The sequence below is a fragment of the Geospiza fortis genome, unplaced genomic scaffold (assembly GCF_000277835.1).
Source record: "Geospiza fortis unplaced genomic scaffold, GeoFor_1.0 scaffold11, whole genome shotgun sequence".
Taxonomy (NCBI): Eukaryota; Metazoa; Chordata; class Aves; order Passeriformes; family Thraupidae; genus Geospiza; species Geospiza fortis.
Window position 1 is genome coordinate 15,629,240 of NW_005054304.1, and position 26,575 is coordinate 15,655,814.

Sequence of the window (26,575 nt, forward strand, 5' to 3'; positions counted from 1 at the left end):
GGAGGAGGGGTTTTTTTCTTTTTTTTTTTTTTTTTTTTCCTTTTTTTTTTTTTTTTTTTGAGAGGGGATGCTGGTTAAGTAGATTGAACATGGAATCATTGACCTACAGTTAACCTCCTAAGCTTCTTAGACCATCTTTCTTGCTTTTCTTTTATCTGGCCAGCTCTGAAGCAATGTCCAGCTCAGAAGCAATGTCCAATAGCCAGATAAGCAAGGCAGCCTTCTCCCTGCCCCTCCCTTGGCTGCAGCACAAGAAATCTGCAGGCCCATGGTTAGGCATTTTAAACCACTGTGACACACAGTGGTACCTGTTTGAACAGAGATTCCTAGAAAGGCCCAGTGCCCAATGCAGCTGTTGATTTATACACCCCCACCCCATCACAAAGTGAATCTGTCAGTAGCATTGAGCCCAGATGATTTCAATGAATGCCCATGGAGCAAAATCCTCCATGCCTGTTTCCAGCTGTACCTATGTGAATTTTCTCCCCAGGGACCACCACTCTCTTAATAATAAAGTGTATTCCAAAATACTAATGGACAAGACGTGCAGAAGAAACCAGTCCAATGAGCTTTAGGAGCAGCTGCTCTGAATAAAAAATAAGTGATGCCAAAGCAGAGTGGAAGTTGGAAAGCAACACATTTTAATGTCTTTTGTCCTGAGATTTGTAAAACTATCTGATCTTTGAGCACACTCAGCTCCTCCCCTTGCTCTCTTCTTTGAAAGATAATAGGGAGGTGTATAGAGAGGTATCAAACAGCTGAAACTGCCCAGTGGCATTCCTCATGTCCAAGACAAACACCTTCTGTGTCCTCTGCTTGACTTCTTCAGAAAGGTATTCATGCACTTAACTTCCTCTTCATCCCCGGTCAAGGTTGAGGAAGAGCCTGAGTCTGCCTGTTCTTACAAGGAACATTGCTGGGCAGCAGTGTTCTAAGGAGGGCATCTTACTTCCATTCCTGCAGTTTTATTTTTTGGATTTCTTGTGCCTTTGGGTATCTTGGTTGTCTCTTTATTGGGATTACAGTTTAAAGACAGAAAGAATAATAGCTGTTAGCAAAAACTGACTGAGCCGTCAGTCTCAGGGAAAGAATTAGCACTGCATCTGAGTGCCCTGCTCTGGTACATAAAGTCAGACTACCCAGCTTTCTGAGATGTGTGGACTCATGAAAAGACGAGTGTGGATGGAGTCCTAGTGAATAAAACCATTTTAAGGCACATAATATTGTGAAATACAGTCCTTAATGCAGGAACTTTGCCAACAGTGGTTGTCTTGGAATTTTTTCAGCTCAGTTAAAAATGTACATTTTTGCACAGAATATGGGTAGATGTCCATGCACAAAACTAAAATACTCTTGTACGTTTGTAGTAATCCCACATTTAGACAGTGTTTTCTGACTCATGATAATACTGGAAACCCGTTTATTATAAATTTGATTTTAAAAATATAGTTACTATCTCAATTGTCATTTAGTTTAATAAGAATTAATCTATGTAGCTTAGTGAATCTACCCATATCTAGTTGTTTTTCCCTCTCTCTGTGTGGCTCTCTTAAAATTGGCAAATGAATGTTGTAATTGGCATTGATACATCTGCAAATGCTTTGAATGTTTCTAATGCTTTCTGTTCTTGACATGATATGAAATTGATTTTACAAAAACATTGTGACACTGTACAGAGTAGAGCATCCCAGTTGCAGGTGAGGAATTTAGCTTAGTGTGTGTGCCAGTTGTGTTCCAGGAAATAATATCAGACCATAGTCTGATCTGTTAGTTTCTGCTATGCAGAGAGGAATTTGTGGTGACTTCCCTACATACATACAAGCTTATAATGATGCAACTTTCTGGATTATATGAAACTGTTCTCATCTAGGCAACACTGTGTTGGCATTGATTATTTTTTGTGGTTAACTTTTAAAGACAAACTCTCTGTCCGTTTGCATTACTTTGTAGTTCTGTGGCATTACTTGGGTCATCCTTGTAGACCTCTTTAGCACAACTTTTAAAGTTTTTCTCTCTACTCATAGGGATTTGAGATGTCACTAGGAAAAAAAAGTTCCTTATAGAGGCACAACTTTGTGAGTGCCTACGAGCAGCAACAACCGTACCACACCTCTCCAACCTATAATTCAGGCTCCAGAATAATTATGGTATGGATTTGTGCAAGTCCTGGTGCCTGAACGCTAAATATCTGAGATTATGCTTATGGTGAGGGAAACAAAGTCATGCTGAACCCTGCTGCATTTACTGATTCTTAGAAAAGGTTTTTGCCATTGCATACCTAAATCACATATCCTTGTTTTTAAACCTAGAACCTCTTTTTTAATGCACTTCCTTTTCTCTATTATAATTATCTCAACTATCAGATGTCTCTCACCTCACCTGTTGAAAAACAGTGATGGGCAGCATTTTCAGCCAGCAAAATTTCTTTGAATGACAGGAGGAGTGTTAGGAACTGAGATAGCACCTCAGGGTGATTTGAAGGAGTCATCCTTTATCAGGAAGGATTTTTATATCTGGTACAGCCAAGACAACTGGAGTTGTCATGGAGTTTCTTAGAATTAAATGTCAATTGGATCTGACTCTGGGACTAGTAAGAAGTTTTATCTTTTCTCTGTGCTATAGCTGCTCCAACTATTGGCCTAAGCCTTAATTTTTACTCTTCATTGACTGTAGAGAGACCTCATTTACATTACCAGCAGTTAGGTTAGCCCATATATTCTACTAGCATGGTTTCCATTTTTAATATGGTTGTCCCAGAAAATATTTTCAGATATTTCCTTTCTGCAGGTATGCATCTTAACTGCCTATGCATTTTAAGAATTTTATATTTGTGAGTTTTAATTTCAACCAAGGAATGACTCTTTTACTAGTTCCATGCCAATTTAGCAATTAGAGAAATCACAAGCAGACTGAAGTGGGTGTTATACTAAAATATTTTGTATTTCTCTTTTTTTACCCACAGTTTGGGGATTTGGGTTCCTGGCTGTGTCTATCATTAACTTGGCATCACTTCTGGGATTGATTTTAACTCCTTTCTTAAAGAAGTCATATTTCCCCAAGGTTTTAACTTACTTTGTGGGCTTGGCCATTGGTACTCTGTTTTCTAATGCAATTTTCCAGCTCATTCCAGAGGTAAGCAAGGAGAATAATTATTTGATAATAATAATGATATATAGAATTATTATATGCCATTGTATTATTTGATAATATAATGATACAAATCATTACAGGTTTGCATACTAGTTTCTAAAGATCTATGTCTTGTTGTTCATTGGGAAGGACCAAGGGTTATTCTGCCTCTAAACAAAAAGAGAAATACACTGGATAAAGTTGTAGTGAACTTTAATAGGCTACACTGTTAACATTTTCTCCGAGTTTAAAAAATGTAATGATACCAGAATCTTTTACAATTTCTGTTCATGGAAACTGGTGGTTGGTCTAGAGACAGTTTTTGTGATAGAGGTGTGTCTGTGCAGTGTGACATTTGTTTGTTTTTCTGTAAATGTACTAAGAATACTGAGTAATTCGCACTGCTTTTTCCTTCCCTGTTAGGCATTTGGGTTTGACCCAAAAGTCGATAACTATGTTGAGAAAGCTGTTGCTGTGTTTGGTGGATTCTACATTCTCTTCTTTGTGGAAAGGATTCTTAAAGTGATACTAAAGCTCTATAACAAGGTAATGACACCTATCACTAACTGAATGAGCCTTGCCTTAAAGTACCTGTCATATTCTGTGAGACACTTGCTAGATGGATAAAATGTGGGGGTTTTTTCCTATTTTATCTGAGGAATTCAGCCTTCGTGTGTGTTCTGATATATCTGTTTAAAACCCATATGAATAGGGCAAGAAATCTCACTTTTTTGAGGGAGTTACAAGCAGGCAGCTTTGGGAATGGAATCCAGATGTGAGTGTGGTCTGCTCTCTTTGGTGTATACTCCAGTTGCTCTCCACAGCCAAGCTGTTGCTGTGGTAGCTGAATGCATCAGAAAAACATGGAAATATATAAGAGGTGGAGAGAATGAAGTCTGCCCATGGAGCTCCTCCTTGGGCAGGAGAAATCAGTGTGACAGATACACCTTCTTGGTCATCTGCAAAGTGCAGCTGCACTGATAGGGCCTGACTTGTGTTCAGTAACTTCAGCTCTGTGTTTCCCCAAGGTCTGGTACACAGACCTGCTCAGTGAGAAGTGCAGTTGTCTCCTCTTTGCTTTTCACCCAGTGTCAGAGTACTTGTCTTCTGTGTGCTCACTTGAGTGTTGCTGATACTGAAAATTATGATGATCAACTGTCCCTCATTTGCAATAGCTGGAAATAGAAAAAATTGATTTGTTTTTCTTTAATTATGTAAGCAGACAAAGGCTAATGAGCTCTATTTGACAAGCAACCATGAATAACCAGCGAATGTCGATCATGACTTTTGGTCAGGTTGGCTTGGGATGTTCTACATAAAGGTATAGAAATGAAAAGTCTCCCATGTTTTCTGATTAGCTAACAGTAAGAGATAAGTTAGGAACTTAGATATGTTTGGAGTTAATTAAAAAAATTAAATGTTCACTGCTGCTCATTTCAGCAATCACTTGGTGTGGAAAGCAAGGCAGCATGAGTATGATCTCCCACCCACCTTTTCCTTTTTGTCTTTATTTTCTTACATTGCTATTTTGCTTTTGTTTTAATTAGCTACCTACTTGTTTATTTTCCACCTAGACTGGCCACAACTACTTTGAAAATGGAGAAGAGAATAATTCTCAGGATAAGACTACCTCACCCAAACCATCATCATCCAGCAATGGGGGCACATGTTATGCAAATTCAGCTGTCGTAGAGAGCAATGGAAATCTTGGTTTTGACAGCATCAGTGTGATCTCAGCACAGGTATGAAAATTGTGTCTATTTATTTATTTTTTCCCTGCCAATTATATAAGCATATCTGAGAGGAGAGTTAATATGAATTTTTATTACTTTTGTCAAGTTTTTGTAGAGTTACAGCTTATAATTTGGTTGAACCCTATGAAAAAAAAAATACAAGAGCAAGCTTTGGGGCAAGATTGAAAAAGCTGAGTGATGCACTCCATTTGTATCCAACTGAAAGGGCTATGTTATATCAGTGCTGGAATGGGCTGGACAGAGAGATGTATTTAATCAGATTTTAATTTGTATTCAATTTGGCTAATTTTGGTTTGGTGTTGTTGTTACTGTTTTGCTTAAAGAACAGTGGTGTATTTTACTGTTATGGTAACATTGATCATACAAAATGATCCGTATTTTGTTCCTGAATACATAAAGCTGTTAAGTGTGAGAGCCTGGCTCTACCAAATCAATAATTAAAGAGAAGAACTAATACAGTAACTTTCAGGCTGTATATTGTGAGCACTGCTTGTGATGACACAGTGTATTTGGATACTGTGGGAACCACAGAGGTGATATGTTGAGAAAGAAGCCACTCCTGGTTTAAGTATTATTATCTTTCAGATTTGTTCACTGTGTTTCTTTGTGTTTGTTTTCATACTGCAAATACAACTTCCTTCTGTCTGAGAAGAAAATTGAAGTAGGAAGAGGAAGTTTTGTGCTTCTTTAGTCTTTTTCCATGTGTAGAGAGGAGCAGTATTGTGCAAGGAGGACCAGTACTGTGCCTTATTAAAAACAATAATACAAAGTAAAAGAATTTTAGATGTCTTAAGGCAGACTTTTGCCATAGAAGAGATTTTTGGTTTGCCATCCATTTTTATTAGCCAGTTAAGTAAGTTGTGGGGAGCAGAGAGGAGCAAGCAGGAGAGCAAGCCAGAGGCAGTCCCTAACAAACAGGAGAGAACCTGGGAGTCCTGCATTGACGCTGCAGGCTCACTGGGCATTTGATGCACACAGTTTGAAACACCAAAATTGTACTTGTCCTTACCATAGAAATGTTGTGAAGTGTGGTGGATACTGAGCATCTTAAAAACTAGAAGAAACATGCTTAATTATTAAAATTACATGGGCACCAGGAGGGAATTAGTATTATGAGTGTCCCTAAGTTTTATTTTCTAGATTTATAAAACAAGTAAAAGAAGCCTCTGCTGTCTGCAGAGACAGAAACAGTGCAGCCAGCAGGACTGGGGAAGTGATCATTGCCCTGAGGCACTGCTGAGGCTGCACCTTGAATCCTGTGTTCAGTTTCGGGTCCCTCGCTACAAGAGAGACCTTGAGGTGTGGGAGCATCTCCAAAGTAGGGCAAGAAAGCTGGTGAAAGAGTTGGAGCATGAGCCCTATGAGGAGCAGCTGAGGGAGCTGGGATTGTTTAGCCTGGAGTAAAGCGGCTTGGGGGGGACCTTATCACTCTCTGCAACTGTCTGAAAGGAGGTTGTACCACTTGGGGGTTGATGTCTTCTTTCTAATATTAAGTGACAGGACAAGAGGAAACAGCCTCAAGTTCTGCCAGGGGAGGTTTAGACTGGATATTAGGAAAAAATTCCTCACAGAAAGGGTTGTCAAGCTCTGGAACAGGTTGCCCAGGGAAGTGGTGGAATCACCATCTCTGGAGGTGTTTAAAAGGTGCAGAGAGATGTTGCTTAGGGATATGGATTAATGGTGGACTTGGCTAATTAGGTTAATGGTTGGACTCGATGGCCTTAGAGGTCTAACCTAATTGTTCTATGATATTGTGTAGCAACAAAAAAGCCATCATTGCTCTTGTCCTCCTCCAGTGAGGTTCAAAGGGCCAGGTCAGGGGAGGGTCAATGTGGCCAAGGTGCTTTGGGGCAGTTAGGATAATGTCAGGAGAGTAGGGATGCATTATTCAACTTTACAAGAATGTACTATTTAGGGCAAAACCACTTGATATAAGCTAATGTATACCCAAGAGCATTTTAATGTGTCCTCATAATCAACAGCTTGTTAAGGAGGGCAAATACAGAGTAGTCAGAAATCAAAATGAAGGCTTTAAAGAGGAAATTTGAAGCCTGATTGTGCTAAGGTGTGGTAACTGTTTTCAGCCGTGAGGATCCAGCTATATTCTCTCCTTTAATATCAGAAGAAATTGACTGTCAGAGTAAATGTTTAATTAGTCACCTACTTTCTGTTTTCACTTGCAGCAGTAAGTGCAACCTTGGAAACCTTTGTGCTCTACTCAAAGTTTGTATCTACTATGCATTGAAATGTGGCTTGACAACAGAAACTTTGAAGGAAAGTTATTTCAGAGACAAATTGCTGAAACATCTGTGTTCCTGAGTGCACATTGTTAGAGTTGTATAACAAAACTTTACAGTGCCTTTATTTATTGCCTGGTGGCAGCATCAGGATTCCTTCTTAGTCCTGTGGGCTCTTCCAGAGGGCGTGTCTGGTTCATGTCTGAGGGACTCAGACATGCATTGGAAATAGCAATAGTAATCCGAGATATCGTAGGATAAAATAAGAGTATAATATATATATTATATATAATATATATAATAGATATATTATATTATAATTTCTGTATAATTTCTCTGTATAATTTCTGAAGTTTGGGGATGAAGGAGAGGCCATTACTTTTTAAAACGCCCCCTGTGTTTAGAAGAGCATAAATACCAAGGATGTCTTTGGTTTACCATAAACGGTGGAGATATGAATGATGTAGAGCTGCACTAATAATTAATAAAAATTAAACCCGATAGTCCGGCTGGGTATTAGAGAGCTCCTTAGCATACATCTCTTTTGATGTATGCTAAAGTACCCTGACAAAATGGAAATAGTCCAGAGGAGACAGATATTGCTGATTTTTTGCTTTGGAATCCTGTGTGTTTGTAGGGTATTTTGTCAGTAGTCTCCTTTATCTTAAATAGGAAGAATATGTATTACTTGTTCATCTGCTTCTACTGGATACATGATCTAGTAAACTTCAGAAAGTAGATCCAGAAAGGCAATTCCACTGTACTTTATATAATTGAGAGAAGTTGTCAAGACATTCTTTAAAATGGATTACATGTAAGAATTATGATACTTCAGAGCAGCACAGTAAATGTAAATGGCCGATAGCCATATATATATATATATAAAACAAAGGTGCCTCAGAAACTGAATCCTAGTTTATAAACTACAGTTGTTTCTGCATTTTGGAAGTTTGAATCAATAAAGTAATTTTTAGAAGTAAATCAATACTGGTACCCTAAATTAATTGCAATTACTTTAAATTTTCTTTTTGGTGGAAATAAATGGGTGAATTATTTATAAAGAAAATTTGTGCATTAGATCAAACTCCCTTTCTTCAGTGAAGCTAGAAAAATGTGCAAGAAAGATGATGTGCTTAGGCAGAAATCAGGATGGTCTACAAAACAATTCTTCTTTCAGTTTATAGTCTACTTGAAGGATGGTCACCAGGGAACAGAAAAAATTAGAGAGCAGATCTTTACCTCAGGAAGCTGGATGAATTGGTGGAAGAGCTTTGCTAATTGCATTTGGGTTTTCTTATACTCATGTATTTTGGGTGGCTTGCTTTGTACTACTTCTTACTTAAAGTGATGTTCAGCTTGTCTTCATGGATTAAGAGAGAGATCTATTACTTGTAAGTGATCCTATCTCAAACAGAAATAGTACATGTACAAATTAATAATCTCAAAGAAATGATTGGCACTGCTTGTGTTAGAGGAAATGTTGAGAGGAAAGCCTTCAAAAACTAAAGGTAATTGTGTAATACAAATCTAAAACCTATGTGTTTGAATCAGCAGGGAAACTCCTGACTTTTTGATACCATTGCTCATTTTTGCATCATAAAAATGTAATTTCAGAACTTCCTGTAGACTGAATAGGGGCTGCTTTGTGGTGGTTTTGGCACTACTCAACCAAGGCTTTATTATCTATGAGTTCCAGGCAGTGCAATAGGCACCTGACTCAGAAATTCCTGACCTGAACTTTTGTCCTGTCCCAGGGTAGCTCCTAAATACAAGAATGTAATCAGATAAGAGGCCTGTGAGCAAATCATGCGACAGACCTTATAGCTCAGTTCTTAAAGATTTTGCAAGGAGTTATTGATCGTTTTATTTCCTTGTAGTTAAAAAATCAGTTTGCCTGGTAGCATTTGCATATGGCAAAACTAAACCAGTTTGCAATGTTGTTTTTAATAACTAAGGAAAATTTATTGGAATACTCTTTGGCCTTTTCCTAAAGAGAAGGAGATGTTCCTCTATATTCTTCTACTTCAAGAAATGGAGATGTGTGTGGTTCAGGGGAGAGCAGTGGAAATTGCCTGCCTTAACTTAAACAATGCTTAGACAGTGTCTCTCACAACATCCTCACAGGCAAACTCAGGAAGTGTGGAATGGATGAGTGGACAGTGAGGTTTATTGAGAACTGGCTGAATGGCAGATCTCAGTGGGTCAGGATGTCATTGGAGGCCTGTCACTAGTGGTGTCCCTCAGGGTTCAGTACTGAGCCCTTTATTGTTTAACATATTCATCAAGGACTTAGTGAGCTTGCCTCCTGAGCAGTTCACTGATGACACAAATATGTGAGGACTGGCCAATATCCCTTCAGAAGGGCCTCAACAGGTTGGAGAGATGGGCACAGCAGAACCTCCTGAAATCCAGCAAAGGCAAATGCAGGGTCCTGCACCTGGGAAAAAATAACCCCAGGCGCCAGCACAGGCTGGGGGCTGACCTGCTGGAAGCAGCTCTGCAGGGAAATACCTGTGTGTCCTGGTGTGTCCATGAGTGTCCATGAGCCTGCGATGTCCTTGTGGCCAAGAAGGCCAATGGCATCCTGGGGTGCATTGGGAAGAGCATTGCCAGCTGGTCAGGGATGTGATCCTGCCCCTCTGCCCAGCCCTGGTGAGTCACATCTGGAGTGTTATGCTCAGTTCTGCGCTCCTCAGCACAAGAGGGACATGGAGCTCCTGGGGCAGGTCCAGCAGAGGCCACAAGGGCAATGAGGGGGCTGGAGCATCTCTCAGAAGGAAAGGTTGAGGGAGCTGGGTCTGTTCAGCCTTGAGAAGAGATGACGGAGACTGATGCACAGAAAGTTCCACCTGAGCATGAGGAAGAGCTTCTTTACTGTGTGGGTGACTGAGCACTGGAACAGATTGCTCAGGGAGGCTATGGAGTCTTTCTCATTAGAGGCATCCAGGAACTGCCTGGATGCAATCCTGTGCCATGTGCTTGAGGAGGGATGTTGGACCAGATGAGCCACTGTGGTCTCTTGCAACCTTAACTAATCTGTGATTCTGTGCTGTGTGTGTCTGTAGGCATACATACATATATATTACTGCTTATATATTCCAGTAAGTAAGCACTAGTTAATGCTATATAAGCATTTTTTAAAATGGGGGGAAATACTATAATGCTTGCAAATATTCTATAAAGGCAGTATGTGTGTATAGAAATTCATCAAATGGGTGACCAAGAACTTTTAGGGGCGCTTAGTTTGTGCTTGCAGTTAAAATGGCAGTTCCTTCTACGTGTGTTCAAGTTTTTCTTTATTTCATGGCACCCCATGTATAAATTACTTCCACTTCTGGGGAGAATTAGTGAGATCCCTGGAGGGTGTGTGCACTGAGTTTTATATTAGCCTGTTGATTTCATGCTCTGAGCCTTTAATTGTGCAGTCAAAATTAGCCACCACTGTTTTTATTGAACATTCATTTTGTAGAAATTAATTTGAATACCTGGACTTGACTATCATTGCCCAAAATTAGAAATAAACTTTATGGAATATCTGAATATGTCTATACTGTAGACACATTCTACAGTAGAGACACATCATATATATCATGTAGATAGAATTCTGTTACTGTGGTAGCTGAGTATGTCTCTTGAGACCATGATGTGGTGCCAGTTGTTTTAAATACAGATGCTGCCAGTCACTGAGATCAGATACTTCTGACTGTACATGCTTATGTAGAGGTGGCAGGGGAGGCTTGGGACCATCTTTATCTGACAGAGACTCCAGAGAGACATTCAGACCACTGTGACCTGAATTGCTTCCTGTCTCAGCTGAAGGGCATCCAGGTAACACTTTGCAGTCAGAAGGGAGATTGAGACCTGCACATCACCTTGTGGAAAAAGAAAACATTTGGTGCTTCTGCTGTGCCATTTGCTTCTTGGGCAAAGCAATTTGGTCTCTATATGCAGCAGTGCTTGAGCTTATACTGGGCATTCATTTAAAGACAGAAGTGTGATTCATTGACTTCTTTAATCAGTGCCTTGTGTAATTGTTTTATTATATTTTGTTTTTTCAGGAAGGAGCCACCCAAAGCAGCTTATGCAAGTGTCTTAAGGGGCGTCCACTGTCAAAGATTGGGACCATTGCTTGGATGGTGACACTGAGTGATGCCGTACATAATTTCATAGATGGCTTGGCGATTGGGGCTTCTTTCACTTTGTCTCTGCTTCAAGGGCTCAGTACCTCCATAGCCATCTTATGTGAAGAGTTTCCTCATGAACTGGGTAAGGAACTTCATTGCACATGTTGTTTGCTGTGGAAATCTCTGTTGTAGGTGGTTGTGTTGGCGTAAAGTTGGCAGAGGTTGAAAGAAAGTTTAGACAAATTAATAGAAAAAATATTCATCAAAAAGTTACCAAGTACCAAAACACACATCTGGCACAGGAAGTTCCCAAGTGCAGGTGGGTGGAAGCTGGGAGCATATATTGGACAGGTACTAATTATCCTGTTTATATATGGTGCAGACAGTGTTGTATTAATTAATTTTAAACCCCAAAATCATCATAGGTGGTTGTGTGTTCCTGTGCTCTTAGCTCAATCTTGCATCACTATTTATTTAGAATATTTCAATTTCATTAGTATTGAAGGGAAATCCTCATCACCTGTTTGAACGAAAAAAACCAACAAGGGTTATAATGTGCATACAAATAATGTCTTCAGACTTCTTTTGACATCAGAATAACCACAATATCATTTTCTCAATATGGTTTTCTGTTTTCTTATTCTTCTAGGGGATTTTGTCATCTTGCTTAATGCAGGAATGAGTACTCGGCAGGCTCTGTTTTTCAATTTCCTATCTGCATGTTCTTGTTACATTGGGTTGGCCTTTGGAATATTAGTAGGCAACAACTTTGCTCCTAACATCATCTTTGCTATAGCTGGTGGAATGTTCCTGTACATCTCTCTGGCAGATATGGTGAGATATAATTATGTTTTCAGTTATTTATTTCTCTGCAAAAAAACCATATACTCCCCTAAGTCTCTCCCGCAGAATTTAGTATTTTCTCCTTCTCAAGCCAGTGGCCAACAATAATAATAATAATAGAATATCATCACTTAAACACTTAATGGAGGTGCACAGATAATTATTGTTACCGATAGGTAAGGCTTCATAAAGCCTCACCTATCGATAACAATTTATGTTTATTCATGAAACACTACAGCCTTTCACCTCATCATATGAATATTGAAAAGGGGTTTTAGACAGAGACAAGCCTTTCATGAATTTGACCTAGTTTAATCAAAGAGTACAAAGTGTATAAATACTTTGTTTCAGCATTTTAAAGTGTCACATTATTTCACCTTATTATTTTAAAAGGTTTGTTTGTCTATTTAAACCATGTTGTGGAGGAAAAGCTAGAAAGGTAAACAGAATAAAGTTAAATATTAAGTTTTGAGTTGAATGAAAGGTGTTGTGTAACCACAGTGATAATGAAAAACTTGATTTAAATTCTGTCCTGATTTAAACCAAAGAGTGCCAGCCTCATTTTCAATGGTTCAGACTAAAAATTTTGCTGAGTTCTATTCAAAATAGTATGTCTACCATTCATTTTTCAAAGTGTGCTAGAAGATATGAGAAAAAGAAATTGTGCTAAAATCCAGATTGTATTTAGACATTGGATTCACAGGCACTTAGCAATATTCCACAATTTCCTCTTACAATGATGTTTTGTCTCAAAATGAGAGAGATCTTTCAAGAGTTTTAAGTTTTATTATGTTTAAGTCAGTGTTGTAAGAACACTGACTTAAGATGCAACAGGTGCAAAGGTGTTTGCATCTGCCACATGAGAATCCATTTGAGTGCACAACTGGAAGAGTGAGGCCCAAATGTGAAAAGATTTGAGACTTCAGTTTGGTTCCATGTGCATTTAGGAACTGTCATATATTTATAGTGACTATTTCATTAAATACTGTTATAGTTTAGGTAATAGTATAGGATTTAATATGTTGTTAGAGTTATGAACAATATAAGTAGTTTATTTTATAAGCTTGCAGTACCTTAATTGCTAATGCTTTTTGTTTAGCTTCACTCATATAATGAATAGTAATGCACTGAACTCTGATGTGTAAAATTCATGGCATAAATCATAGTGACTCAAGTTTGTTATTAAAGCCATCAAAGTAGGTAACATTCTTTTCTTTGTATCTGTTGTTCTGTTCTCTCTGTTCTTCTCTATCTGTCTCTCTCCCTGTACCCTCCTCTCTTTCTTTTTATAGGTTTTTGGATTGTATCAGTTACCTATCTGAATTTTTCTTCCCCCTGAAAAGTCTGAAATAGGGTATTGAAGTGCTCTGTACAGAGATCTGGCTTTCCACTTTCTTATGATTTTCACACACTTCTGGTTTGCTTGTCCAGAAGCAGGTAGGATTAACTGGAATGTCATACCTTCCTCCTTTTCTTTTTGCTGTTCTTTTTTCTGCCAGTATTGGCATAGTCCAACCTCTGCCAATGGGATCACTGAGTGGGGAGACTGTGGGCAGGTGGGAATGTATGCTGAGGTGTGTGCACAAATGAGCCTTGCTGTATGGCATGAAGTTAATCTGGTTTTGCCCTGTTGTGCAAGAGTGTGACGGAACTCTGGAACCATTTCTGGGAAACTTTGGGCTTTTCCCACTAACCTTAGCCTGTTCTTCAAGAATTGCAGTACCTTCAATACCTGTTTTTGTACTGTGAGATCAAATAAAGATACAGTCTTGGAGTCACCCAGCCTGAAGGCTTCCTGACTAGGGCTGAAATAAACTGTCTTCGTTGTATTCTGGTTATGCTAGTCTCAGCAGAACAGAAGAATACTTTAAGGCTTATTTCTCAAAAGCCACTGTAGCTGACTTTACCTGCAGCTAACACATACCCTGAATCATTCCATGCAGAGAACTTCATACCTGTGCTCTTCTGCCATCACCTCCACTGGCTCCAGAGGCAGTATCTTTGTTTCTGCAGTTAGCAGCAGATCAATCACCCTTTGCTCTTCTGTTTATACCACTAAGACGTATATTATGGAATGAAGAATCCCTTCATGGCACTGTAATGTCATATTGCATGTGTTACCACCAGTTTCACACCAGTAGTCTTCCTCTTCTTCCTTACTTGACCTGGCAAGCCCACCAAGACCTTCCACATGTGAAAGGTTTCTGATTTCTGAGGAGTTGCCCGTGTTTTCATCTTCACTTCATTTTCCTTTAGATGAAGCAGAAGAATCCTAATCTTCTGTTTCCCAAACAAGGATTTCTCTTTATGGCAGTGAAGGAAGAAACAAAACATTTAGCAATACAAGGGCAGCTGCTCTTAGCAACACATGGACCAACAATTGGAACCTAGGAGGCTGCTAGAATCAAAAAGGGAAAATTTGCATGAGACACAGCCAGATGAAGCCACAGTAGAGAGGAACAAAACACCATTTCATCTTACCATCCTTGGTGGAGTGGTTTTTCAGGGTAATGAGTGCGATATTTTCCTGTGACTGCCTTCACACTGTTAGTTCTAATATTCAGTCTAAAGTAGCAATATGGTTCACTTCTTAATGCCTTAAATTAAGCATGCTACCACGAGATGGCAATACTTACCTAAAAATATCCTATTTTTTCAGTTCCCAGAGATGAACGATATGCTGCGGGAGAAAGTGACGGGACGAAAGACAGATCTGACATTCTTCCTCATTCAGAATGCTGGTTTGCTCACGGGGTTTACTGCTATCCTGCTGATCACCTTGTATGCAGAAAATATCGAGCTGTGACGACGGAATCAGGAGTGGAGACATCAAGCAAACTGCAAATGGAAGACACTTGAAATCCATACAGGGACATTCATTTCATCTACTCGGTTTTAAAACAGTGGCAAGGCTCATCCTGTCCCTCCTGCCCCAAATACAGGCAATTCTTCTTTAGGACTTGCAGTTGAACCAAATAGTAGGAGCTGTCAGCTTCTGTGTGATGCCAAAAAATTATGCTAATATTTTTATTTCTACTTAAAATTATCAGACATATCTGAACTGTCATAGAGGAAGGGTGTTACTTGGCCAGTAGAATTATGCAATACATGCAGCTACGTGCAAATCCAGACCAACTGAAAGCTGAGGTCTACAAGGAAGATGTGTATTTAAAAGAAAATAATACAGTTTCATATAGTTTTTTAACTGTGATGAAGGCAAGCAGTTTCCAAACTGGTTAATTTTTATGACTTTTGTTGCAGGATTTGTCTGTGTAACATCTTCATTCCTCACCAAAAAAAAAAGAAAAAAAAAATCAAACCATTTCAGAGTAGGTACTAATGAAGCTAAGATTTTTAATTACTAATTAACACTGGAAGGAAAAGTATCAGTTCCTGCTTTTGATCTTTTCTCTTTATAAATGCACTAGGGAATTGTTGATTTATTTTGAGAACCACTTTTTTTAATTAGAGGGAACCTGTGTTAAATTTATGACTGTTTATCAACTCCATAATATTTTAGAAACATTGAGTACTTTAAAAATGTTCAAGTTTTGTGTATTCTATGAAAATAATAAAGTTTTATACTTAAGTTTCCCATATAACCCCTTTAAAAATCAGTTCTTTAGTCTTGCAGAGGAGAATTTAGGAAAAAAACCTGCTAAAATCAACATTCCAGTATGCTTTCTTCATAATTTGAATGATTTCTTTGTGTGCAGTTGGATGGAATGAAATGATAATAAAATATACAAATTCTTACCACAATCTGTTGCGTGTGAACTTTCTAAAATCATGCTTATATATATATGAGTTCTTCTGAAATAAACAATTCATCTACTCATTACGAATCTGCTGTAAGATGAGCACAAGGAAATTCATTTAAAAATACATTCCATTTCAATCACCACTTTGCTTTGAAGGAATTGTTGTTATTCTCCAGTAAGTTACTTTTTCATTGATTTTTAAGCAAGTTTTACAGCTTCAAAGGAGGTACTGTTTTTGATGTATTTCCTTGCTGTAGGAAGGTACAACTATTTTATTTTTAATTCTTTATTAAAATATTTTTTCTACCAGGCAAAGTATTTACTTTACTACTTTATTTGAATATCATCTGTAATTACCTCAGGAAAAAATAACTTCTCTAAGTGTCTGTTTAATAAAAGCTTTAAGGCAAACTGCACAGGAGTTGTAAATAATACTTCAAAATATGTTGTAAATAATAAAGTGTAAATATAGTAGCTGTATGGAAAGAAACATTCATTAGTTATTTTGTGCCCTCTAAGTTTCTGTGAAGAGGAGTCCACTGTGTCTTTCCTTTAATTCTTTGTTGATTTCTTGGGTATATAAGCTGTTTGTAAATGACAAATGACATTTCTTGTGTATGACAATGGTGTGTTAAAGTAATTATGAATGTTCATAGACTTCCTAAAATAATGTGACCATTCCTAGTTCATCAGATTATTTTAATAATATGCTTGAATCGTACTTTTCACCTTTAAATCCAAATATTTGCAAAGGAGACTTGATTTTTGTTAATTCCCTAAGGAGGAAAAACTGAGACAAGCAAATCATTGGAATAACCTACTTTTAGATCACAGAGCAGACTAGAGATGGAGCAAAGTCTGATTTTGAGTAATGCTTTAGTCACAAACCAAATTGCCTATTCTGCTATGGGATATTCAGCACATAAGAAAGCTTTTTGATTTCTGTGTGAACCTGTTTGTCTGTACATCTCTGCTATGATCCTTGTCCAGTACATACAAAACACATCTATTCCTATTCTAGGACTCCCAATGATTTCCAGGATTTGAATAACAGGGCACTGGCTTGGATTTCCTTCTGCAGGCTGTTACTCTATGGATTGGTAGGTGCCAGCAAATAATCTCATATATGCAAACACACCAAATGCCTATTGTAGTTCTTGACTTTTATTTTACTGTATTATCCCATCCTTTCCAGGAATGCTGTAGGTGCCTTAACAGCTCTTACACTTGATGCACAAGTTATCTCTACAATCTGAGAAGAGACTCATCTCCTTATCTTGCAGTTCAACTCAAAATGTACATGTGTGTCAAGCTGACAGAGGTTGCTGGAATGAAGACTAGAGAACGCCATATATCAACTGGCAGTAGATGTAATGTACCTGTCAAAGGCAAGGTTGCATTCTATTTTGGGAGTTTAATCCATACTATACTTGTTTTGTACCCAATACATGGTCTCCTTTTTTTTTTTCCTTTCCTTATTACAGTGCTTTTGAAGAAGATAATGTAATTACATGTGTTGTGGTTGATATTATGATCATAATGCTTTCTTCTAATTTAAATACCCTCCACAGTTCCTGCATCTTCTTCCATTTAAAAGGTAAGTTCTACAGTAAGGTTTGAGGTACAAATAGGAGATACAGAATGTCACAGGAAGTGAACTGCAAAGAAGATGTAACTTGAATTTATGCAGTAATGTAATTCTCCATAATACAGCTGCTCTGGGTGAAAGCACTGTAAAGGATTCCTAGGATCCAAATTTGATTTCCTTTAGAGAAATAATAGTTCCTGAGTCTGAGGACAAAAACTCTAAACATTCTCCCTTGACCACCTCCGTGGAGAGTTGTTAATTTCCTACTGCTTTCTGTCTTTCTTTGGTCCTTTAAATCACAATCAGACCCATGAAGTTGCCAAAATTAGCCTCGTGGTGTTTTGTGGAGTTGTTCTTGGCAATGTCTGAGTTATTAAAATGAAAAAAAAAACCTTGTAATCCTGTTCAATAAAAGCATTACCTATTATACCAGATATTTTCTTATGTAGAACAGTAGTGATATAGACAATCAAAGACAAGAAGAAAATGTATTTATATCCAGCTAGCCTTAGTCAGTTGGAAAAACAGCAGCAGTTGTTTCTGTCTGGGCTGGTTCTTGAGAAGATGATGTGCAGCAGGCATTCCTCTAGTGCTGAAGAGTGAAAAAAACAATCTAATTAGAAGAAACATGAAACAAGATTATATGAGTCAAGCAGATTTAGTTAGCTAGAGAATACAAAATGGCTTTGATGGCATTGGCCTAAAGGATATATAAACTGCACTAAAATGCACTTCTCCAGTTCATGGGTAAAAGCTAATAAAGTGCTTGTCTCACAGTAAATACAACAATAAAAAACTGACTGGAGAAAGGTAAATAATTTCCAAGTTGTTTCTGCAAGACAAAAAAAATATTGCTATGTCGCTGATTTGTATTTTTTTTGTTCTTGCAATGACTTGCAAATGAAAACTTATTTTAGAACATTTTTGTTTGAGAGAATCCTATTTGTGTGTGATGTTAAGAAGAATTTGAAATTATTTCTCAGGTTTTCGTATACTGAAATTGGTTAGGTCTAGTAAGGTTTATCACAGTCTCTCTTTACATCACTTATTTTTAATAACTTCTATTCTACAGGAAGCTCTTGATAATTTTAATAAGCTATTAGTAAAATAATACAGATGCCCTTTTGCTTGAGAAAATCTTAGTAATGATTTCAAATAGGTATGTGTTCACTAGAAGTAAGTTATGATGTGATTTTAAAACTCCTTTTACAAACAGCAGACCCAAGTGCAAAAAAACTCTTCAGTCATGATGAATGGTGATGTATTAAAGAATATATTTCTCTGTGGCAGCAGAGGAATTGTCTTCTTTCGGTAGAGTTCTATTAACTTTTAATTTCATTGGTATATTAGAGAAATCAAAGACACATCTTTTATGAATTGGCAAGGAAATAGATGAGGTTCCCTGACCCTTTTTTATTTTTCAAAAAATAAATCCATAAAAATTACTCCTTTTTTAATTATTATTTTTATTGCTCTTCCAGTCATAGCAAATCCTATGATTCCTTTTATTACCATAAAGAAAAATCACATAGCAGCTTAAATGAAATGAAGGACTTCCTTTGGTAACAACAAAGGGCCTTGTTCACTGAAGTATTTGTAAAAGATTTCTTCTATACTTCAGGGAGAACTTTGTGTATGGAGGCAGCATTGAGTGATTTCTCTATATGATCACACACACAATATTTTATGCTTGAACTGCTTTCTGCCAAGATCGTTTTGTGAGCTTAGGAACCTACATAGTAAAGTTGGGCTTGCAGTGTGTGTGACTTCTTCCTTGAGGAGTGGAATGGGCTGTCCATGCCACACCGTGAAGGGCTGTGTTGGGAGAGATCTGTACAAGCTTGGATAAACCCAGCAGTGTGTGCTCATTTTCACAGTGTGTGCAGGAAGGACAGCCATGCTGATAAGGCAGTCAGTCCTAATAAGAAAGCTCTACTCTGTCATGAAATTACAGTAGCTCTTTGTGACACAGTGATGGTGTACTTCCATGAAGTGGTAAAAGTATATATTTGCATAGTGCGTTCTAGGCACAAGATTTTTTGTCTTAAATGTATATTTACAACTAAAAACTCGTTCTATCATGACTGTATTCTAACGTCTTTGGGATGAAAATTGCCATAGACCAACATCCTCACTCTTCAGTTTTGCATGTTCATTTTTAATTTAATTTAATTTAATTTTATTTTATTTTATTTTTAATCATAGAATGCAGCTACAAGGTAGTATGAAATGATTGTCTTTGAAGGGTGCCCTGTGGCAGGAAGGAATGATGAAACTGACTCAATGCTCTCAGAAAGCTAATTTATTATTTTATGATACTAGATTATATTAAAGAATACTAAACTATGCTATACTAAAGAATACAGAAAGGATACTTACAGAAGGCTAAAAAGATAGTAATGGAAGCTCGTGACTCTCTTCAGAGTCCCAACACAGCTTGGCCCCAGTTGGCCATTGAGTCAAAACAACTCACAGCAGAAACCAATGAAACAACCACCTGTTGGTAAACAATTTCCAAACACATTCCAAAGGAGCAAAACACAGGAGAAGCAAATCAGATAATTATTGTTTTCCTTTTTCTCTGAGGCTTCTCAGTTTCCTAGGAGAAAAATCCTGGGCAAAGGGATTTTTCCAGAAAATGTGGATGCCACACGAAACAATTCCACAAAAGAGTAAAAATGGATGGCATAAGGATCTTTTGCTACACTGAAAGTAAAGCTTCGGACTTTTGAAAAGCTAGCAATGGTCACAGCAAGCAGAACCTGCATTTTACATTTCATCTGAAAAATGATAACCCTTGGTGATGCCGTAAGTTTTAGCTTTCATGTTTTTCAGATTCTGTACTGCCCTAGTGTGTAACTCTGAACTTTTCTATAAAGGGTTAGTGAGTTCTTTTCACAGTTTAGTTAGACAAAACAATCATTTTCCAGCCTGAGAACCAAGGACACTGTTGCAGCTTTGGGCCCAAAAGTGTACACAAGGGCAAATTAAGGAGAGCAGTCTGGGAGGATGGGACTTCATAACCTGAAGCTGTAATTGGACAATTAACCCCAATATGTAAATGGCCCAAAACTTATGAAAGTGTGAAAACTCATGACTGGTCATCCATCTTGTGTCCATCTTGGGTAGAGCCATGGCCAGGCTCTTGTACTGCCCAAGGTGCATCATTTAAAGGCCTTTTAATAAGCACCTACTTTATTCCTTTCACTCTGTCTAGCCTGGTTCCAGGTAACCTCTCCAGGCATCACTGGCACTTAGAATACCACAATGTTGTACTGGTTCCATGTGCTCTCTACAACACTTTATATGCCATCACTTCTTGAAGACTTTTGGATTGCTTGCTGCTGGTTTGCAACCTCACTTCTTGACCAACATCCTGTTTCCTTGTCTAATTAGCCATGCTGTGGAGAAAGGTCATAGAGTAGGACACAACAGAGAGGTTTCAGTCTATTTATAAGACAATGTCAGCAGTGCATCTTCAGAGTACTTCTTAGCTGTCAACTCGGTGGGTGTTCAGATTCGTCATGATGCCGCATTGAGGTGTCACCCACGTAAGTAACATCCTTTCTCCACCCTCTCATCTTCTGTGTCCACTCTTATTTCCTCTGGAAAGAAAGTGGCTTCTCAGAAAGGGTAAATGTGTAACTGTTTGCTTCAGGCAACTGGTGTACCAGGGACTGTGATTTCCTCTCCAGAGCATATTTACCTTGTGATTTAGACACAAACATAGGTACAAACATAGTTATAGAGCAATAATTGGAGCTGCAACCACATTTGACTGGTAATTACTTGTGCTGTGTGGGTGTGAAATACCTGCACAGTTCCAGCCTAGAGGGCTCAGGAAACATTCTTCTTCTATATTTTCAAAGTGAAACTGCATCCTAGTTTGTGGTTTAGGAGAAACTTGAAAATAATGGTATTGGTAGAAAAAATTTATCCATAACTACATGGTAGAAAGCACTCTGTGGGCCACAATTTCTGCTTTGTCCCCACCCGTATCTACTCTATTTGTCTCCTGAACAACTAAACCTAACTAAGATTAGTATATCTGTACTAGCAGGTGAGAGCAAGAGAGCTTGGTTAGATTGCTGGTAGGGGATGGAATGCTGTGTGTGAGGAAGGAAATTTCTTGGTCTTTCTCCCTTTGAAGGAGAAGGGAGGCAGGGAGTATATAAAGACATAGCTGATACCAGAAATGCAAGTCAGGGTGATCATAATTTGAGAGGGCACAATTAGTAATATAATTGCACCACAGTAGCAATAATTATTGTAATTACTTTTATTTACATTAATTGAGTTCTACACTTAATGCTGCAATTAGTGTCATGGACACACTGTGATTTCTAGTTTGTGAAGTGAAAGATGGTTCAAAGAGAGCTTTCCCCTTGTGTGGTGAACAGTGACTTCCTTTTTAATGTTAGAAAATGTTGTAGTTTTATACTTTAAACAAGAATAATCAGTTTTTAAAAAAAAACTCTGTCAAAGATGGGAACATATGGAAGGCATTAGCTCCTCTGGGCACTGTTCAGTCTTCACTGAGGGCAAAGGAGGGAGAAGTCTGCTCAGCTGATCATCTGAGAATCCCTGGGAAGAAGATGAAATGCCAATATGGGAAGGGAATGGCACAGCACCTACTGCTGCTGCTGCTGTGAGGGGAATTGAGGAGGTACTTAGGGACATGGTTCAGTGGTGAACCTGCCAGTGTGAGGAGAATGGTTGGACTTGACAACCTTAGAAGTCTTTTCCATGCTAAATGATCCTATGGCTGAAAACGAGGCTGCCAGCTCTTGAGAAACCAAATAATGAAGAGAAGGAAAAGCTTGGGTCTGGCAATGTGCTTCTCAGAGGAGGGAAGTACTCCTTAAGAAGAGTCAGCTGGAGGATTTGGGGGCAGGAATACTGAGAAGGCAGGGCTTGGTAATGTGGGGAATGATGTCTTGGGAAAAGAGAAATGGGAAAACTGCTGATGCCTTATATAGACTGGAAAAGGGCAAGTAGAATAGGTAGGTGACTACAGCTTGTCATGCCTACACTCTGATTACTGGTAGCCCCACATGGATTTGAAGCACATGCTATAAAGAATTGAAAGACAGTAGCATATAAGATCCCCTATTTTGTGGGAAAGACTTGGGTTAGGCACATGAGAGAGTTACCATGGGGGAATATATTATCAGCAAGGTGAGGTGAGTGCCTGCACCTGTGCTGTAGTGTGGGCTGCAGATGGGACCAGCGCCCTACCAGAGGAGGCTCCCAGTGCTGTGGAAGGCAGCACATGCCAGGCCATGCCCCAGCCCAGGTGGTGCATGAAGCCATTAACTGTGGTAGTTGACTTCACAATTTCTCTAGCAGGGTTGAGTGAGGCTTTTTGCCAGGGCCAGGAAACAACCTGCTGTAAAACTTAAAAAATTTGATGAAGATACACCAGAAATGCATTAAAGAAGAACTCTTAAAGATGTTTAAAATAGAACAGATGGTTCCTCCTGGGTTTTGCTGGCATCTTGCTGCTGATCATGCTTCTGTTGGGATTAAATATGAGCCAGAGAGAGACTTTTCTACCTGAAGGCTTTTGAGAAAGCAGAACACCTGGCTTTGAAAACAAAGTGACTGGAATCTGCATCACAATAGAAGACCTTGGAGAGGAGGTTGAATTGCTTTGGACTTCTGTGTAGATTTGAGCTGAGCAGGTAAGAAGGCAATATTGCTGGAAACCGTGAGGTAGGGAACCTGGAGAACCTCTGCCACTGTGGTTGGTGTGGAGCTGAGTTGTTCTTGTTTGCCTTTTTGAACCTGTATTGGGTGCTGCTGCTTTTCTGAAATGCTGAGGATGCTGGCTGGAGAGCTGTGCTCCAGCCCAGCGTGTAGAAAACCCAAGGGAAGCATAAGGCAAAGGGACTTGTGGCAAGTTTCTCCAGGAGCAAGAATATTAGAGTAGTAGCTGCTGCATGTAGCGCTTCCAAGGGAATCCTGAAACAAAGCCTTTATACAACATTGCTCTGAGTTGTTGCACAAAGAGCTGGAAGTTATATGGTTGCTGTGGGGTATAATTTGTGAACACCATAAAAATTATGGTAGTAGCTGCAGGTCACCTGTATTTCTCCATGTCCACATGTTCAGCTGTGTATCAGTGTCCAGCTGAGTCCAAGATGAGCCTGAGTACCTGAATTCAAATGTCTTGCCCTGCTTGCTGCAGCTGTGCCGATGCCACAGGGTTGCTCAGCAGGGTAGGCAGGGTGCGACACAACATGCCTGCCACTGGAGCTGCATCAGGAATGGGGTAAGTGAAATAGTGGGCCTGCTATGCTCCTCTGTCTGGGCTAATTAAAAGCAATGTGTTTACAGCTTGTAATTTCCTATCTTTGTTCTTTTTTGGGGCTTGTTATTTTCAAGAGAGCATGAACTGTGATTTCTGAGAACGATTACTGAGTTTTTGGTTGCTTTAATTTGAGCATAATGAAGTTTTATGAAGATGTCACTATTTTTCTTTTATGTGGTTTGGTGGGGGGATTTTTTTTTGTGTGTGTGTGTGTATTTTTGGGTTTTTTTTTTTCCCCAATGCTGCAGAGAGATCTAGATAGGCTGGATTGATCGGCTGCCAGCGATGGGATGAAAGGACATAGTCTCAAGCTATGCTAGAGGAGGTTCAGGCTGGACATCAGAAGGAATTCCTTCACAGAAAAGGTTGTTAAACATTGGAATGGACTGCCCAGGAAGATGGTGGAGTCACCATCCCTGGAGATGTTCACAAAATGACTGGATGTGGCACTTACTGCTATGGTCTAGTTGACATGGTGGTGATTGGTCAAGAGTTGGACTTGATCTTGGAGGCCTTTTCCACCTGGATGTTTCTGTGACTCTGTCATGAGGGTGATAACCTTTGAGTTGCTGAGATTTTACTATGAGGAATGAAACCACTGGAGTCTAGGGACATTTAAGGGTGCCTGCTAGCTTAAACAGTTGAAACCCTTTTAAATGTTAGTGTGTTTGCTTAACTTTAATGGATATGAATGCAGCTTCCTGGAGAAAGGTTTAGGAAAAAACTTCTGTCACTTCCTCACTGTTGGCTGGGAGGGGGGGAGCAGCAAATCACTGAAAAGTAATTAACAAAAAGAATGAATAGCAAGGAAGATACTGTATTTAAGATGGGAGAAGCAAGGACACTTGATAGCTCTCTGCTTGTGTTTTTGGCCTTAAGCTGAAAATCTCCTGCCACTTCAGGAATGATATGAGCAAAATTCCTAAATAGGTATGTCATAGTGGCTATAATGCAGAAAATAACACGTAATGTTTAAATTTAGTGATTTCAAATGTTTTCTGTTTTCACTTCTGGAAAACAAGACATCAAAGAGGAGTAAGACCATATGGCTTGCTGACACTGTAGATAAAGAAGCATTCAGCTTGGTTTGCAGTGATTCTTTAGTGAAAGCCTGGGGAACATAGCACAGAGGTGCCCAGGTTTCCTGGGTCTGCAGCAGCATGTGCCTATAACAAGGCTGACTGTATTCATATGGTGATGCAGCCAGTATCTGCTTGAATGGGGTATAAGTCAATAAAAACTTGGCCACAATAGTCCCTAAATCACACTGGTGAGTCCTTGGCATGTGATCCCACCTGCACATTTGCTGACTTTCACACAAAGATGGGTCTGAGTTCAGGCACTGCTGTGGTTTTGTGTAGACAACTTAAGTCTGTCCTCACCCTTAATTTTCTCTGCCTCCCTGAAATGGCAAAGATTGAATAATGGTCCATCCTGTGTATCAGTTTAGAGCATTGCAAACTGTTAATATTTATAAAACACTTAGAAAATGGATAGCCATCTTGGGTGAGATCAAGCTGCCACTCTGCTATTGCCACAGAAATAAAAGCATGTCGATGTCAACTTGCCTCAGATCTGCTTTTGACCCTAGGCCTGACAATACTGAGGCCAGTTCCTGGGGTGGCAATTTCACAGTTATAAGAGTGGCAGGAGACCTACTTGCTGACTGTTCTTCAAAAAATACACAAATCAAGCCAAAGTGCTTCAAACCTTGAAGGCAAAACACTTCTTTCCTTCTGTCTCCTCAGCAGGCAAGTTTCAGGGAAGCTTCTCAGGTGGTTATTAAAAAAGAGAAAAAAATTTTAGCCCTCTGTGTACAGTCTTGAGAATGGCAAAACAATGCGTGTTATTCTGGAAGCCAACAGGAAGAAGAAGTACTATAAAGGATACCCAGTACTCTCATAGTTCTGCCCTTCTGTGTTTCTACTAGTTGGTATCAAAACCCTGCCTTAACCTGACCTCTCATGGCTCTCCCTCAGGCAGGAGATTCCCTCCCACAGATACAGCACAGTTCTGAAAGTCAGAACTCCATGTTTGTTACTTTGGTCAGTAGTTGCAGCCAGATCCTGGGTTTTCCCCCAGGAGTGGGATTTAGCATGGCTGACTGCTGCTATTAACATTTATTTGTCTGGCAGACTAATGAAAGGGTCTTCTCTACTCCAGACGCTGAGATCCAAGATGACAAGGTGACATCTTTTTAGTTACAAAAGTAAACTGCTCAGTATAGGCTGTATTTTAAAACTCTTTTTATTCTTTCAAAGAAGAGATAAAGAACACTGAATCTCTCTTAACCTGGATAGACAAATGCAGGAGTCCTAACTGCCTAACTGGCTTTGCAAAGCTGGAAGGATGTCCTGTCTATCTAGGTCCAAGTCTAGATTGATGATTTGGTTCATATCATGGTCAAAGTAAATGAGCTAATGTTCCTTTTCAGCAAGACCATATATTTCAGCTGAATCCAGCCAAGTCAAAATCTCCTTTCATCAAAAATACACAGACTTAACTTGAAGGCTGGGATCAATATAATTCCTATAAGACTTTTAAGATTACGTAGAGTATATCCTTTGTGGCACTTTGTTTGCTTCCTTGAACACTTCCTTTTCATTGAGTAGATGAGACCTTGGTTGTGCCCTTTCTAGTTAAAGGAAGTTGGAAGGCAGTCCAAGAGTGGCACTTGGTGCCTGCAGACTGGGACAACGAGACTGGCCAGGCCCTGGCAGCACAACCTGCCTGTGTGGGCTGTGGGTCAGGGCAGCTTCCAAGTCCTGAGCCAAGGCACTAAGGGCTAGAGGGGGATTGCAGGTGTGGGGAAATGAGTGCTGAGTC

General features: G+C 39.1%; 1 protein-coding gene across 1 annotated transcript in view; it reads left to right on the forward strand.

The window, feature by feature from the left end:
• SLC39A8 (solute carrier family 39 member 8) overlaps positions 1 to 15,849 on the forward strand; it is a 65,901-nt gene extending 50,052 nt beyond the window's left edge. Inside the window, exons 4-9 of the mRNA XM_005418256.2 lie at positions 2,963 to 3,132; positions 3,553 to 3,675; positions 4,704 to 4,871; positions 11,179 to 11,386; positions 11,894 to 12,078; positions 14,747 to 15,849. Of these exons, the coding sequence (XP_005418313.1) occupies positions 2,963 to 3,132; positions 3,553 to 3,675; positions 4,704 to 4,871; positions 11,179 to 11,386; positions 11,894 to 12,078; positions 14,747 to 14,893 (1,001 nt within the window). The 3' untranslated portion in view covers positions 14,894 to 15,849. The remainder of the gene's footprint in view (positions 1 to 2,962; positions 3,133 to 3,552; positions 3,676 to 4,703; positions 4,872 to 11,178; positions 11,387 to 11,893; positions 12,079 to 14,746) is intronic.
• Positions 15,850 to 26,575: the final 10,726 nt, after the last annotated feature.